Source organism: Malus sylvestris, chromosome 13 (genome assembly GCF_916048215.2).
Source record: "Malus sylvestris chromosome 13, drMalSylv7.2, whole genome shotgun sequence".
NCBI lineage: Eukaryota > Viridiplantae > Streptophyta > Magnoliopsida > Rosales > Rosaceae > Malus > Malus sylvestris.
The window spans coordinates 5,719,574-5,736,654 of record NC_062272.1 but is presented as its reverse complement, the minus strand read 5'-3'; the positions used below and the strand labels follow the sequence as shown (position 1 = coordinate 5,736,654).

The 17,081-nt window shown below is 37.8% G+C and overlaps 2 protein-coding genes and 1 pseudogene across 3 annotated transcripts; all 3 read left to right on the top strand.

The window, feature by feature from the left end:
* Positions 1 to 4,241: 4,241 nt before the first annotated feature.
* LOC126596322 (aldehyde oxidase GLOX1-like) lies at positions 4,242 to 6,167 on the top strand. Its single transcript, XM_050262873.1, has one exon. It carries the CDS (start codon positions 4,304 to 4,306, stop codon positions 5,903 to 5,905), a length of 1,602 nt encoding a protein of 533 aa, XP_050118830.1. The 5' UTR covers positions 4,242 to 4,303; the 3' UTR covers positions 5,906 to 6,167.
* A 1,469-nt stretch (positions 6,168 to 7,636) lies between these two features.
* Positions 7,637 to 9,433, top strand: LOC126597008 (uncharacterized; annotated as a pseudogene).
* Positions 9,434 to 10,302: 869 nt separating this feature from the next.
* LOC126597733 (nucleobase-ascorbate transporter 6-like) lies at positions 10,303 to 15,526 on the top strand. 2 transcript variants are annotated; one of them, XM_050264543.1, is made up of 15 exons: positions 10,303 to 10,491; positions 11,283 to 11,420; positions 12,422 to 12,519; positions 12,639 to 12,815; positions 12,910 to 13,010; positions 13,311 to 13,386; positions 13,503 to 13,562; positions 13,680 to 13,864; positions 13,959 to 14,055; positions 14,203 to 14,289; positions 14,391 to 14,449; positions 14,555 to 14,646; positions 14,715 to 14,792; positions 14,884 to 15,044; positions 15,166 to 15,526. In XM_050264543.1, the coding sequence occupies exons 2-15, from the start codon at positions 11,309 to 11,311 to the stop codon at positions 15,382 to 15,384; spliced, it is 1,602 nt and encodes a 533-aa protein (XP_050120500.1). In that variant the 5' UTR covers positions 10,303 to 10,491; positions 11,283 to 11,308; the 3' UTR covers positions 15,385 to 15,526. The 2 variants fall into 2 exon arrangements, with proteins under 2 accessions (XP_050120500.1, XP_050120499.1); XM_050264542.1 differs by lacking the exon at positions 10,303 to 10,491 and adding an exon at positions 10,775 to 11,056.
* Positions 15,527 to 17,081: the final 1,555 nt, after the last annotated feature.

The following is a 17,081-nucleotide window of genomic DNA, read 5'->3' as shown; positions in this document are numbered from 1 at the left end:
TAGCTGGATGTCAAACTGGCTTGTGGGATTTGGTCGTTTAGTTGAGTCTAAAAAAATTTAGCGTTGCTACTTTTGAGGGTCGACTTTTCAGATATCTCGATTCGATTCGATTCGACGGAAGAATCCAACGTCGTGGATAGAACAAATTAACCAAATAAATACTCCATTCTTATTTTGGGCTTAAAATTGTGGGCACTCCATTCCAATTTTGGGTTTATGGACTAGGTAAACAACAAATACGGGGATGGGTCATATTCCAACACAAGGGAAAGAAAGGACACGTAATTTGTCGACACAAACGAATATTCTTTACAAATGAAGAGCCAAGTATTTTTTTTAAAAAAGAAAAAAAGAAAACACGAGCCAATTGCTATTCCATATGAGACGGGACGAGGTATGGATGAGCTTGAACATGAAGGGAAGGGGCTCCTAGGGGATGGGCTAACGGGGGCCGCTAAATTTTAATTGAGTAATCCGAATTTTCAGGTCTGTTGACTTCGGAATAGAAATTCGGAGAAAATTTAAATTCCTAATGAATGCTCTTATAGGTGTTTGGATGGAATTGATGGGCCTACATCTACATAGTAAGATTGATTTACTATCTAAAATGCAAATTTGTGTGCCGAAGGTCAAGCTGAAGGTGACCATTCTCAGAATTACGTGTTGCCGACAGACTAGTGTGAAGTTTCCTTCAGGCTTTAGCAAAAGATTGGAATTATGACGAATGATGCTTATGCCACTGTTTCTGATAGCCACCGCTCGGGCTACAGCTTTTAAGGACAAAGACTGTTTCATTCATTCCATTATCTCCCAACCAACGGAGAGTTGGGAGAAATTTAATAGTAATCGGATTTATATCTTTTTATCACCAAGAAGAGAAATAGGCATAAAAAGATATACACGTAATTACACTTACAATTTTAATTATAATTCATAAAAGAATAAACTTTTAAGTGCACTCGTTTATCGTCTGACCCTACTCACAAACCACCTTATCCCATGTATTTTGGGCCACAACCCACTCACTTGTGTCTGGTGCCCTAAATATGCGATCGAACTTAAGAATGATTATAGGATTATGATGTGGATTTAGGACTTAAGAATCTCTCTAGAGGAGATGATTATAGAATTATGGTGTGAATTTAACTAAGCAAATCTTAGCAATCATTCTTCTTCAAACCATGATGAGTCAATTCTACTTGGTGGTGGAGTCATGGGAGATAGGACACTCCGTTACATGAGAATCAATTGCCATCCCTCCCATTTTACATGGCTGATGAGTAAGCTTTTCTTGTTTATTACAGCTATTTCTCTTTTCACTTTTCTTTTGTAAAGTTGATTACGTAATCTATTTATATAATGTTTTTGGGGTTAGGGAAAAGAAGGTAAAGATGTGGCCTTTTATGGGGGCTTGGGAATACAACTTTTTCCCATGTTGCTATGTTTTTAATGGTGTGGGAATTCTTTCATAAGTCGTAAATTTATTAGTGTCTGAAACACGGTTCGATATATCAAGTATAATAATATAATCGCTTTAGATATTTTCTTTCAAGTGTCTTACTGATTATATTATTACATGTAGTGTACCGGACCGTGTTCACTGCACACTGAAAATCTCTCATCACAAGTGGGACTCTCTATCCCCTCATTTTTGGAACAATGTTTTATAATATTAACACGAGAATTAACGTTAAACTGTAAGGTGATAGAATGTTCATGAAGATTCTCACTTTTAAGAGAAAATTCTTAGCATTTCTCAAAATATAAAATACCTTGAATTTTGGCAGTTATATTTTAATTGTTATGTTTTTTACTAAAAATCTTACGGTTAAAATTTTAAAATATTTGATATTTCAAACGATCTCTTGGGGAAGGAAGGTCAGAACCATGAAAGGTTGTAGCCGACTGCTACCACTCCTCATCAATTCATGAATTGACACGAGCTAGATCTAAACTTAATAAAAGACAATTTCAATCTTTTTATCCAGTGGAAATTATGGGAAGCTTCACATCAAGAAATAATTTAATTATATCTAAGTGGAACTGTTCAATGGTTTGGAATTCTGGATATATTCCCATGCAAACTCCACGAACAAAAGTTAGGGATAACCACGACATCCTATAGGCTTATTAGGGTCGCTATTAATGGAGCATTTTCTTTGGCATCTTGTTCTTAAAAACTTGGTCATCCTTCAACCAAAACTATCACCAATCCGTGATCCCAAAGTTGATCCGTTAAACACAGTTTCTCATCTCGTAAGGACTATGGAGGAAGAATCTGCCTTACGGTTTTAATTTCTTACTCATCACGTGATGAGAGATAAATACAACGAGATAGAATCAGGAATGCAAAAGTCTAAAATGTTCATCAGGTGAACCTAAGTCTAGTTAGAACTTGGATCCAATGTGAACTTAATTTGTACAAACTCATGTACAAAAGTAGTTTCACATGAAGAAGAAGACGGCAAAATAACTCAATAACTCCTTGGAAAAATCACAGTAACATTCTAAAATTATACAGCCGACTTCACTTGGTGGAATAAGGCTTGAGTGTTGTTGTTCAAAGTAAACGTTGACTTTATTGGACTTTTAAGAGGAAGTACAGACTAAATCTTGGAGGTGATTCTTCCTCCTTACGGTTTTAATTTTAATTTCTTGCTCATCACGTGATGAGAGATAAATACAACGAGATAGAATCAGGAATGCAAAAGTCTAAAATGTTCATCAGGTGAACCTAAGTCTAGTTAGAACTTGGATCCAATGTGAACTTAATTTGTACAAACTCATGTACAAAAGTAGTTTCACATGAAGAAGAAGACGGCAAAATAACTCAATAACTCCTTGGAAAAATCACAGTAACATTCTAAAATTATACAGTCGACTTCACTTGGTGGAATAAGGCTTGAGTGTTGTTGCTCAAAGTAAACGTTGACTTTATTGGACTTTTAAGAGGAAGTACAGACTAAATCTTGGAGGTGATTCTTCCTCCTTACGGTTTTAATTTCTTGCTCATCACGTGATGAGAGATAAATACAACGAGATAGAATCAGGAATGCAAAAGTCTAAAATGTTCATCAGGTGAACCTAAGTCTAGTTAGAACTTGGATCCAATGTGAACTTAATTTGTACAAACTCATCATGTACAAAAGTAGTTTCACATGAAGAAGAAGACGGCAAAATAACTCAATAACTCATTGGAAAGATCATAGTAACGTTCTAAAATTATACAGCCGACTTCACTTAGTAGAATTAGGCTTGAGTGTTGTTGCTCAAAGGAAACGTTGACTTCATTGGACTTTTAAGAGGAAGTACAGACTAAATCTTGGAGGTGAACATCCTGCATGATATTATAAGATTTAATCTCGCTTGAAACTGCATAATTATCTATAGATATTGCAAATTAGCTAAACAATGACATAGCTCATGCAACAATGTGAAATTAATATGAATGAATTTCACCTCCTGCAAGCAAAAACTTAAATCTTCAATCAGACGGAAGATTCTTGCTCTTTTTCATTAAATAACTGCAGCTGCCAAATATACGATCCATCACTATAAAAGGCAACCCCAAGCTAATAAAATTTTCCACTTTGCGAGAATCAGAGGGAGAGAAAATGTCTATGGTACGCAGTCTTATTCTTGCATTTGTAAAGAGACTGTTTTTACAACTCGAATCAGTGACTTTTGGGTCGCAAAATAGCAACATTTTCGTTGCGCCAAAGTTTGCCCTCTACAATCCATCTCTCCTACACAAAAATTCCTCATGCAAACCAAAATGACATCATCGAGCTAAAAAAGTTCAAAATGAAAAAGGTTGAAATTAGAATTGAAAAAACAGTGTTCACTCTTCATGAGTAAATTAAGATTTAGATTTTTGTCCCAAACTTCTGTCTCTTAAAAAAGAATATTACAACAACCAAAATATACATTAAAAAATGAATATTTCCACATTTACCAAACATATGTATAATAAAAAGACGAAATAAATTCATCAACCAACGAAAGACTAAACCAGTAACAAAAAAAAAAAAAAGAATAAAAAAAGAAAAGAAGAAGGATTCAAAGCACACACCTAAACTCTAGCATGCTTATCCAGGATCCTACTGTGTAAACTCAGATTAATTAGATTGAATTGTTCTCCAACTCAACAGTTACAGTCCCTCTCACTTACCGGGCACCTGCTGTCGGTCCCAAGCGTTTCTAATATACATATGGTACGTGTATTTAAAGAGCTGCGCAGGTTGAGAGTTGAGACAAACCCACAGGGCTAAAGCACAAATTAAGAGATTCAAAAACAGAAAAAATGAAGTCAATTTGTCTCATTCTTTCCTTAATCCTCTTCTTAATTCATTTCTCTCTTACCCACGCCGCTGGTGGCAAATGGCAGCTCTTGCAACAAACCGTTGGCATTTCCGCCATGCACATGCAGCTCCTGCGCAATGACCGCGTCGTCATGTTCGACCGCACAGATTTCGGCAAATCTAACCTGTCCTTACCCAACGGAGAATGCGTTAGAAACGACTGCACCGCCCACTCAGCCGAGTATGATGTCAAAACTAACACAGTCCGCGCTCTCACTGTTTTATCCGACGTTTGGTGCTCTTCCGGAGCTGTAGCCCCCAGTGGACGCTTAATCCAAACTGGGGGTAACGGCGACGGAGAGCGCAACGTTAGGGTTTTCGAGCCCTGCACGGGTTGTGATTGGAAGGAGTTTGAGAATGGCTTAGGCGCTCGCCGTTGGTACGCTACCGATCATATTTTGCCCAATGGACGGCAGATCATCATCGGCGGTAGGCAGCAATTCAACTACGAGCTTTATCCAAAGACCGGGTCTTCGAGCAAAGTCTACAGCTTGCCCTTCCTTGTGCAGACCGATGACGCCGGCGAGGAAAACAATCTTTACCCTTTTGTTTTCCTCAACGTGGATGGGAATTTATTTATCTTTGCGAATAATCGAGCTATTCTATTCGATTATGCAAAGAACAATGTCGTCAAAACCTATCCACAAATACCGGGCGGCGACCCAAGGTGTTTCCCTAGCACAGGTTCAGCCGTGTTGCTGCCGTTAAAAAACTTGGCGGCTCCGTCTGTTGAGGCTGAGGTTTTGGTTTGCGGCGGAGCTCCAAAGGGGTCTTTTGTCAAGGCAAATCAGGGTACTTTTGTGGAAGCTCTAAACACGTGCGCTCGGATCAAAATAAACAACCCGAAACCCCAGTGGGTTATGGAGACTATGCCTCAAGCTAGAGTCATGGGTGACATGTTATTGCTTCCAGATGGCACTGTTCTACTCATCAACGGTGCATCATCAGGAGCTGCAGGTTGGGAAATAGGGCGCAATCCGGTTCTCAACCCGGTTGTGTACCGACCTGACAACGCAATTGGATCACGGTTTGAACAACAAAACCCTACCACCATACCGCGGATGTACCATTCCACCGCGATATTGTTACGCGATGGTAGGGTACTAGTTGGAGGTAGTAACCCTCATGACAAATACGAGTTCACCAACGTGCTTTTCCCAACTGAATTGCGATTAGAGGCATTTAGTCCTGATTATTTGGACGCTAAATACAATAACTTGCGTCCGCAAATTGTTGCGCCCATATCACAAGCTAAGATCAACTACGGAAAGAAACTATCCATTCAGTTTTCGGTGAAGGGAAACCTAGCAACAAAATCAGTGTCAGTGTCGATGGTGGCGCCCTCATTTAATTCACATTCGTTCTCAATGAATCAGAGGCTGCTAGTTCTTGCGGCGGAGAACGTTAAAAAGGTAGGAACAACGGCCTACCAAGTTCAGGTGACTACGCCGGCTTCCGGTAATCTTGCACCTTCAGGATATTATCTTCTGTATGTGGTTCATCAAAAAATTCCAAGTGCTGCCATCTGGGTCCAAATTATGTGATAAAATGAAGGTATTTAAATTTGTATACTATGTTTCCTCTTCCTTTGTATTTTATTTGAAAAAAAGAAGATTAATTGTGAGTTGAAAAAATAAAAATGTTCATAGACAGATCAAACTACAAAAGCAAACAGTTTGATTAATTCTGTGTCATTTTAAAGAATTAGGACTATGTGGCAATTTCCAATTTGTATTTGATTTTTCTTACCAAAGATTACAAGCTGTAATTAATCTAATGAATAAAGTTGTATTAATTTCCATCGAACATTTTTTGGCGCCAGTGCGTTTTTATGTACTTGCAAAGAGTTTATTTTGCAAGTTCTGCACACAAGTGGATAGGGTGTGATTTCTGCCCATGCGTTCTGGGTTTGAAACTGCACTCTTCTAAATTATTTTAATAGTTTCAAATCTTTCATCTCCCCTTAATAAGAGTTTTTAACAATTTATCATATTCAACTAATGTCAATGACTATCGTCAATGGAACAATGGAACGATGCACTGTATGTGGACAGATTGGTAATTAGAAAATGGTGCAGCCGAGTAGAAAATGTTGATTGTTAATTTTGAACGATTAGTGCCTCTTTCGAATACGTGACGAGTCTTTTTCTTTAATAAAGATGCCTATTTTTTTAATTGAGTACAATGATACCGGTAAAATTAAGTATGGATTGCATGGGAGAATCTCCCTTCTATCAATTGCGTGTAGCGCATTGGATACCCTCGTTCATGGACAAGGATCCTCTCCTGAGCTAAGGATGAGGATCCTCCTCATCAAGGGATGTGGGCCGTTGGATGAAAATCCAACGGCTACAATTATTATAACTTTAAAGGGACCCTCCTGTTTGTAGCCGTTTGATTTTCATCCAATGGCCCGCACCAATTGATGAGGAGGATCCTTATCCTTAGCTCAGAAGAGAATCCTGGTCCCTCATTCATGACTTGAGTGGGACCAATGCACTAACTGTGGGAATGTAGCTTTTCAGAATCCTTTCAATTATATACGGGCCTGCAGAATTTAAAACCTGTGCAGAACAGCAATTATATAGCTCGGTGGCTCCAGTAGTTACTATCACTGATCAATGTGGTTGGTGCTGGGTGGAACCCCTCCGTTAAATGTGGGAAGAACTCCAATTTTACTCAATTTTTTTTTCTAGTTTACCAAAACAAAAAAGAATACTGAGGCATATTTTGGTTTGCACTCAGGGGCAAATCCATTTTGAAACAAGGTAGGTCAGCTCGTTCCGCTTAGAATTCCTTACGGATGAGTTGGGTGTTGCCGTTTGAAAATCTAAAATGCTCTTGAAAGTTGCTCTATAACTGATCGACGAGTTACCTTTGTAGGCATTGATAAGAATAGCTGCTAGCCCCATACCTTTGTATGCATTGCTATGGGCTCTTTCGTTAGGCTCACTCGCCATATGTTAGCATATGTCATCATGCTCGGTCAAAAGTTATTGAGTATTGACATCAGTCGACATGCTCACTTGGAAGCTGATAACTTCTGTTGACAGACCTACAATATAACTTGTAAATGACCTCAGGCCTACCAAGGATCAATGAAATGCCAATTTGCATGTTATCATGTCAAAAAAGAAATTTCCACGCGCAACACGCTATTCTTAATGACATCCCAATAATATTTTAAGTGCTTTTCAAATTCAAAAATATTTAATTTAAAAACACTTTCATTTATTAGAAATACATTTCCAATCTAGCCCCTAATTTCATAATACTAATTGTATATAACCATATTCCTTGGATTTGTGAACGAGTCGTGACTAGGAAAAACTCGGCCGAGTTGTATAACTAGAAGGCAAAACGACATCGTTCCCAGTTCATACTCAAATCATCTCGACCCAATTCCTTCTTCCTTTGAAAAATTGGAAGCTTTGGGGGTTCGATGGAGGCTAGCAAGAAGGGCTACGCGTGGGCAGTCTCTGCCGGGCTCTGCGCCGCTTCCGCCGCCGTTTCGGCGAAGCTCATCACTAATCAGGTGCCTTTCGGATATTCAATTTCACGAATTTAAGACCGTTGGATTACATCTTCAAAACCCCTAGAATCTCTTGATTTAGTAATTCAGGTGATTAATTTTTGGGGATTTTCACAGATTGTAAAGTACTGTTTCGTGATATTATTCAACGTGACAATGTGGGGGTGCTTTGTGCAAAGCTTAAAAAATCTGTCGTCTCTGCAAGCTACAGCGACGAACTTTGCTACCAACTTCCTCACTTCTGGTCTGGCTGGATACTTTTTGTTTCAAGAACCCGTATCTGAGAAGGAAATTCTTTGTCTCTGTTCCGTTTTGTGTTAACTTAATGAAGTTTAAGTCATTTACTTCTTGACTAAAAAAAGGTGACCCCAAGCCTACACCTTTATGAGCAACGTCTATCTACGCAATCTTACCCTTATTTGCAAATAGATTGTTTCCATAACTTGAAAACAACATTTTCTTTGCGTCAAGACTCATCCTTTGTTTTCGTGACTAAAATGCTCAAAATTATTAACTCTTGCCAAGTTTCTTGTGTAATGCATTCACTGAATACAAATGTGTGGAGCAAATGAAAAAAAAAAAATGAATGGATGACATTGTTGTCATATGCCACATGTTTACTTATTTGAAAAGGAGAAGTCGTTGATCATGAAAATGACGAGATCTATTAGTCATGTCGTATTTGATATGATTTATGATTTTCAAGTATTAGATTATGGACTAATACACAATTTTCTTTTATTTCACGTGTTAGTAAATAAAAGGGAGAAGTCGGTAATTTGAATAATTCTAATACCCATGTTTTTCTTGACGTGGGGACGAATCAGAATAACTCCAGTACTCATGCCATGTAAGTAAACAAGCCACCTAGTAGTATGTGTTTGGGCCAGAAAAGTGGTGGGAAATGTTTGGCCTTCACTAGTAGGCCTGTAACTCTGTGGTCATTGATCAAATGATACCGAAATTTATTTCAGTAAACGAAGAAATCGAAAACAACTGGTTCTTTTCAAATAAAACAATTGAATGCGCCATGGGTTATATGGCTGCTAGTGTTTCTTATCTGGTAAAATCACAGAATGGTGATAGACGACGGAGTTTCTTCACCAAATATTTCATTTCTCTGTTGGGAGAGGCCGTAGAATTGCGGCTGCTTGTACATTGTTTTTACACCTGCATATAATTGTTCATAGTACGAACATTGAGAAAATGTGGCTTTAGCCTTGCTTGACATATTTCATTTGCATATCTGATGGAAAGGCTTGTTGACAGTGGTTTGCAGGTGCCCTGCTCATTGTCGTTGGCGCTCTCGTGCTTAGTAAGTCAAGTATCGAGAAGAAGGCTCATACGGATTAATGTTTCTGCATTCCACTTGGCGTTCTCGGTTTTGGTTGAGAGATTAGATAACTACAGATTTTGTGAGGATGTACCTGAAACTAAAACAGTTGAACAATCTGTTTTGTTTATGTGTAATTGTGCTTTTTGTGTAATTTTGTACTTTGGTGACTCATTTTGTGAATAAGATTATTCATATTTTATTTCATTGTATTCGTGTATCAAATAAACGAGTGTGCAGAAACAGAAAAACAGCTTTTTGGAGTGCTACTACTCCTCATCAATTCATGAATTGACACGAGCTAGATCTAAACTTAATAAAAGACAATTTCAATCTTTTTATCCAGTGGAAATTATGGGAAGCTTCACATCATGAAATAATTTAATTATATCTAAGTGGAACTGTTCAATGGTTTGGAATTCTGGATATATTCCCATGCAAACTCCGCGAACAAAAGTTAGGGATAACCACGACATCCTATAGGCTTATTAGGGTCGCTAATGGAGCATTTTCTTTGGCATCTTGTTCTTAAAAACTTGGTCATCCTTCAACCAAAACCATCAACAATCCGTGGCCCACTTGGTCCCAAAGTTGATACGTTAAACATAGTTTCTCATATCATAAGGACTATGGAGGAAGAATTTGTCTTGTGGTTTTAATTTCTTACTCATCACGTGATGAGAGATAAATACAACGAGATGGAATCAGGAATGCAAAAGTCTAAAATGTTCATCAGGTGAACCTAAGTCTAATTAGAACTTGGATCCAATGTGAACTTAATATGTACTAACTCATGTACAAAAGTAGTTTTATTTACAAATTTGTATTTTTTATCATCAGAAAAGATCATCAAACTTGCATTCGATCGAGATATCAAGTGATAATATTTCATAAGTATTATGCATTTTCGTGTTTTCGTGTTTTCTAACTTCTCGTAATTGGTTTGGATTAACCATTTTGGTGTTCAAATAATCGAATGACATGTAGATTCTTGTACACGCTACGATAAAAGATTTTGTGAAAGCAAATTTTGCGTTGGAGTTTATACGTGAGAGAAAAACATGGTGGCACTGTCTCTCTACGGACAGCTCAGAACTTGACTGTCCAAGTGTCATGTATGCAAAAGCCCTGAATCAAAAGTACACTTAGAGACAAATCGAAGGAGACTTCGATCTGTCTATACAGTTTGACAAATACTTGAAAAACAAAGGGACTGAAAGTTCCTGATCATTCATCACTCTGAGAAGCTCCTGCAAAAAACTAAGGTATGGAAAATAAAAAATTTGACCTCGCTTCTCTTCTCTGCAAATTTCAATATTGTAATCTGCATACTCTGCAAAAAAAAGAAACTTCTTTTACCAACGAAATTAGAAAAGAAAAAGAAAAAAAAAGGGAATTTCTTTTACTTCCCAAAGAGCTTTAATGGCAGTAAAGAACAGTAAAGGTGACGGTGGAGAAGCTGCTTTTACACAAAGCTTCATTCTTACGTATTTGAGGAAAAAGAAAGACGACCGACGTTACAAAAGTTAGAGATTATGCAATTGAAGAGATTCGTTTTGGGACAGAGAAGTGTTTTTATTTTTTGAAGGGGGAAGGCTCTCAATTTCTCTCCTGCTTTTGCTTTTCTCCACTTCTTCACACCACTTTAATGTTTTCTTGGAGTCCAAGTGGGACTCTTTTGGGTTGTAAATCTCTCTCTCTCATGCCACCTTTCATCAGTGTCTCTCTTCCTCCTTTAGCTTGAGCAGCAGAATTTCTGAGACCACAGTTTTGGAGTTCTTCTCAATACAAGAACTTGCCTTCTGAATTTTCGATTTAGTTCTTCAAAAAGTAATAATCTTTTTATTTTTTCTTCCTCTTGTAGTAATAATCATTGTTTTCCTTTTTTATTTTTTTTGTAAATTTTCAGTCTTGGTAAGTGTTTATTTCAGTGGGATTCAAGTTGGTTTTTGGTGCTTTGAGAATTTGGTTTTTTATTTTTATTTTTTTCTGGAATTTTGGTTGGCATGCTGAGTGATAAACCGATAATTAACTGAACTTTCTGGATGTCTTGTAGAGAGGAGAAGGAAACAGGAGAGAAAAATGGCAGGAGGTGGACATGCACCGCCACCGAAACAGGAGGAGCTACAGCCTCATCTGGTCAAAGATCAGCTGCCTAACGTTTACTACTGCATTACCAGTCCTCCTCCTTGGCGTGAGTGCATAATTCTCTTTCCACATTGTTGACATTTTCTCTTTATAAGTATTTGCTCTGCCAATTTGGAGTCGTTTTATTTCGTTGATACTGTTAGAACAATCAAATGTCAAGTGTATAATATATAACAATTACACAGTTTATCTTGAATAGAAATTTCACAAATATACGATATATCTTACAATATGAACAATTTAATGAATTTGAATAACAAATCACAAAAAACACACTGACTTGTTTTCGAAAGATAGAGGCTTGCAGAGCAATCTCCTAAGACAGAAATACGTCCCTACACCAGTGCAGTAGTTCAAATGACGTCTATCTTGCAGGATACAACTATCTAATCCAAGTTCTTACACACGAACTTGGATTCTTGACGAATTGGTAGTGTTGTTCTCTGTAAGGAACAAAAAGGAGCGATTGAATTGATGTGTATTTCGTTTCTAAGCGGACTGCCATATATATAATGGCTTAACTTGAACAAACGCAACCGTTTGTCCTTATCAATTACAAAACGGACGTAACTATTCACTTAGTTTTATCCTTTTGGAAAAACTGAATCCAAAAATTAAAAACGAAAAAAATTAAACTTGTGTTTTTGTCAATCCGAACCTCCATTTATAAAACTCAATGTCCATAGCTTTAACTTAATTCATTTTAAACTATAAGTGAGTTAAACCACTTATAAAGAGGACTTTAACAATCTGTTTGGGCGATGTGGGACTGAGTCCCACTCACAAGTTCCAACAGATACTTTGTTATGTGGCGCTAATGGTGATGATCATTTTCGCGTTAGTATTCCCTCGTTGAGTTATATGAATCTCTGTTAGGTTTCTGCTTTTGTATGTATGCTTATGTTCTATTTGTTGGGACACTTTTGGAGAAAATGAAAGTTCTTTCACCTTCATCGGTTTTTACTTATTTATTTATTTATACTATAACCAGCATTTGTATACCGATGTGATTATTGTGTGTGATTGTGGAATTATTTCTCAATGCAGCTGAAGCCATCCTACTTGGTTTCCAACATTACTTGGTGATGCTTGGCACGACGGTTCTGATTCCCACCTCTCTCGTTCCTCAGATGGGAGGAGGAAGCGTAAGGCTTTTACAATGATAGTAGCAATCAACCATTCTCGATCATTCTTCGCTCTGATACGCTGATCTGTTCCCGGATCATGACTCTTAGGTGTCTAACTAATTTCACCATCCTTATAGGGGGAGAAAGCAAAAATGATTCAGACTATACTCTTTGTTGCTGGATTAAACACACTGCTTCAAACATTCTTTGGGACTCGTTTACCTGCAGTGATTGGAGCATCCTATACCTATGTGCCAACAACCATTTCGATTATCTTGGCTGGTCGGTATAGTGACATTGTGAACCCCCAGGAGGTTGTTCCATTGGAATCTCACTAGTGCTTTTCAATTACTATTGTCCTTTATGACAACATAACAGCGTCTGACATGTTCTATGATGGATATCCAGAAATTTGAGAAGATAATGCGTGGAACCCAGGGTGCACTTATTGTTGCCTCAACTCTGCAGATTGTAGTTGGCTTCAGCGGTCTTTGGCGCAATGTGGCGAGGTTTGTTGAGACTCTGCCATATTAATAGTGTTAATAAATTCTTTTTAGTTGCGTTGTGGTATTTTGGCCTGGCTAATATTTTCTTCGGGGTGTTTTTAATATGTTCATTAGTGAGCACCTATGTTGATTGCATCTCTTTCAATGTTTGCGTTTTCATTGCAAACACCAAGTTACTTTACAATTTAGTGAAACATTCATCATGATATGGGTTGCGATTTAAATTTCATTTTTGTTTTATGATTCGCTAAGCCTATTAAACATGTGTTGTCGATTAATTATCAATTGTTTCTACTTGTCCAGGTTCCTAAGTCCACTTTCTGCTGTTCCTTTGGTCGCTTTGTCAGGATTTGGGCTATACGAGTTTGGTTTTCCTGTGGTATGCGTTTACATTTTCCTTTGTTGGTTACAAGATTACCTGTTAAAACGTTTATTTGCTTTCCCACCCTTCTTTTTAACTTTACTAGGTTATTAACTTTGGATTTGGATGTGTAGTTTGCGAAGTGTGTGGAGATTGGGCTACCGCAACTGATCATGCTACTGATATTTTCACAGGTACGCTTCGATCATTTGATATTTTTTTTCCTTATTTCTTGGTAAACAACATCAACTGTGGATCACCTCAGTTGAAATATTCATATGGAAGTGTATTAATCTAGTGAATTTTTCCAGTACATCCCTCATTTGTTGCGCAGTGAGACGCATGTCTTTGATCGCTTTGCTGTTCTATTTTCGGTGGTCATTGTGTGGATTTATGCTCATCTGCTTACTGTGGGTGGGGCCTATAAGAACACAGGACCCAGAACTCAATTAACCTGTCGAACTGATCGTGCTGGTATCATAGGTGCTGCTCCATGGTAATTCCCTTGTGGTGCTTCGTTCTCATAACTTATAATGCTTTATACTACGTCATTATGCATTTTCGATGCTGATTGTTCAACACTTTCTCAGGATAAGGATTCCATATCCCTTTCAATGGGGAGCTCCCACATTCGATGCTGGAGAAGCTTTTGCAATGATGGCTGTTTCATTTGTTGCTCTTGTAGAGGTTTGCATACCTCTATTCTTGTTCTCATTACTAAGATTTTTATAACTTCCCAGTAGTTATTGTCGATATGTTAATATTTGGAAGATCGAATTGATGTATCATTCCTTTTGATTTGCTTATCGTAATGTAAATTTTATGGTTGAACAGTCCACCGGTGCCTTTATTGCTGTGTCAAGGTATGCAAGTGCAACTCCGCTGCCACCTTCTGTTTTAAGCCGCGGTGTTGGTTGGCAGGTAATCACATATGATTTCATGTTTCATACTTAGAACTCCAAGATTATTCTTTATAAACTTAGCAAACATATTTATTCTTTATAACGTTATTTTGAGTTTAGGGAGTCGGAATTCTTTTCTGTGGTATATTCGGCACTGGGAATGGAGCTTCAGTATCTGTGTAAGCTTCTTTTGCACCCGTACATATCTAGAAATAACTTTTAGCAGTAGTTTACCTGACTATCTTCCCAATTGGCATGAAAACTGTTGTTGAACTTGTCTCCAGTGAAAATGCTGGTTTGTTAGCATTGACACGGGTTGGTAGCCGAAGGGTGGTTCAAATTTCAGCCTGTTTCATGATCTTCTTTTCCATACTTGGTAAGTGACTTACAATTCCTGCATTATATTTCTGCTTATATATGTGCTAAACAATCGTTGGTTTTCAGGAAAATTTGGAGCTGTCTTTGCCTCAATTCCAGCACCCATCATTGCAGCATTGTATTGCTTTTTCTTCGCTTATGTCGGTATGCGTTGCCAACTGATGAATCCGCTTCTGATAGTAGACCTTGGTGGGATGGTCACTTAATGTATTTCTCCATAATTTTGCATGAGCAGGTTCTGCAGGTCTTACCTTGCTTCAATTTTGCAACCTCAACAGTTTTCGGACGAAATTTATCTTAGGCTTCTCTATTTACATGGGCTTGTCGATTCCACAATATTTCAACGAATACACCCTCATTAGAGGCTACGGCCCCGTGCACACCGGAGCAAGATGGGTACGGAACAAAACCATTCCTGTCTTCCTCTAAACTCCTTAAAATTACTATCTTTTCTTGTTCGAGTCCCATGCCTCATGCAAGTGACTAGTGATTCATTTTTCCCCATGTTTTTTTGCAGTTCAATGATATGATCAACGTTCCTTTCTCGTCCGAACCATTTGTGGCCGGTTTCTTGGCAGTATTCTTGGACATCACGCTACACCGCAAGGACAGCGCTACAAGGAAAGATCGCGGCATGCATTGGTGGGATAGATTCCGATCTTTCAAGACAGATACAAGAAGCGAGGAATTCTACTCCCTGCCTTTCAACCTCAACAAGTTTTTCCCCTCAGTGTGATGATATTGAAACTGTCTCAGATGCTCCGGCATGATCTCATTGTCTGTACCAAACTAGAACATGAATCTTGTTTTCCCTCCTTTTCTTCTGTTTACTCTAAGGAAGGACACAACATATCATATATATGAAAATCTTTGTCCTACGCCTTCTGGCAGTCTCATCCAGACTCTGACTGAACTGTGTGGACGTAAAGAAGTAACATGGGCTTGTATTTGGCCTTAGGGTTTATAGCGACATAGATCAGTTAGTCAAGACAGTGTAAAAATAGTTATGTATCTTCTTGTAAGAAAACATAAAAAGAAATTCCCTTTTAAGGACTTCATTTATTTCATCAGCTTTTAAATACTTAATTGAACAAAACAAAAACTCAAAAATTCAGGACTTACCCATATGGACATGGCAATGCCACATGGCTCCTACCACCATCAACAAGAAGGACCTTACAGAAACTTTCATAAACTATAAACAACTTTGAAATTTTAAGAGGACGGTTCTATTTACACATATTTTTTTATTTTTCATAAATTTCTTATTAATTTTTGTTCTTGAGTCTTCTGCGGTTCATTTGATTTGATGATCATAAGAGGATGAAGGTAAAAAAAAGATAAAGTGGATATCACCACCCTTTTAAAAAGGAACAAGGAGTCCTGGATTTTAGTTCCATTCCACCATTATTTAGGGCAAATTAGACAGAAAAATAAGGGACTGGGACACTACACACTCAATGGGGGCCTCCAGCATTTGCCGCGTTGGTCATGCCGACAACCTCTCCTGCGCAAACCTCTTTGGATACGTCATATCTCTAACAGCTCGGTCATGAGCCCTGGTAAGTTGGGGGAGATTCTTGGCCACCTCGCTCTTCCTATACATATTCTTGGCCGTCACACCGTCACATATTTTCTATTATATGTTAGAATGATAGAATATCTCACGAGTCACACATATTTTCAATTATATTTTAGAATTTCTCTCTAGCCACACCTCTCGTCACACTACATATTTTCAATTATATGTTAGATCTAATCTCCCACGAGCCGAAATATAAACTGTAATAATCTTCGTTACATTCATGAAGTAAAAGAACTAAGAAATCCCAGTTGTATATTGGGCTTTGAGCTTACACTACCATGTACATACCTCTGTAGAATAAGCTTAGCAGGGTAGACAAACCCATTTTGTAAAAACAAACCAAATGGACGTTGTTTTCCTTAAAATGAGAAAAATTACATATAAACAATCTAATTATGTGTTTTGTCATATCACTCTTAAAAAAGACAAGTGAATCAGTATAAGTTAAAATCATTCCTCGAGATCATCAGACTACACTAATCAAATTTTCCTGCTTTATTTACTTCAAAAAAGGCATGTATACAAAGAAAGAAGAAAAAGTCACCAAGATTTTTAGGAAGAACGGATGAGGAGGTTGTTCCTGTTAAGGGAAGGAATCAGCCTGTTATGTTCATAATATGTCTCCAAAAACTAGGGCAGCCCCAGGTGTTGATGTGATTTAAGCAAAAGAATCAAAAGGGTGACAAGCTGGCCACCACAAAATGGTTGTGTCAATTTCTAGTTTCTCAACACCATGGATGGTATCTTTCTGCCTAATCAAATAATTCAATTTGATCTCAACTGTTCTTTCTGACATGCAGATTTATACCAAGGAAAGGAACCATTTGCACTCATAAATCATAAAGTTT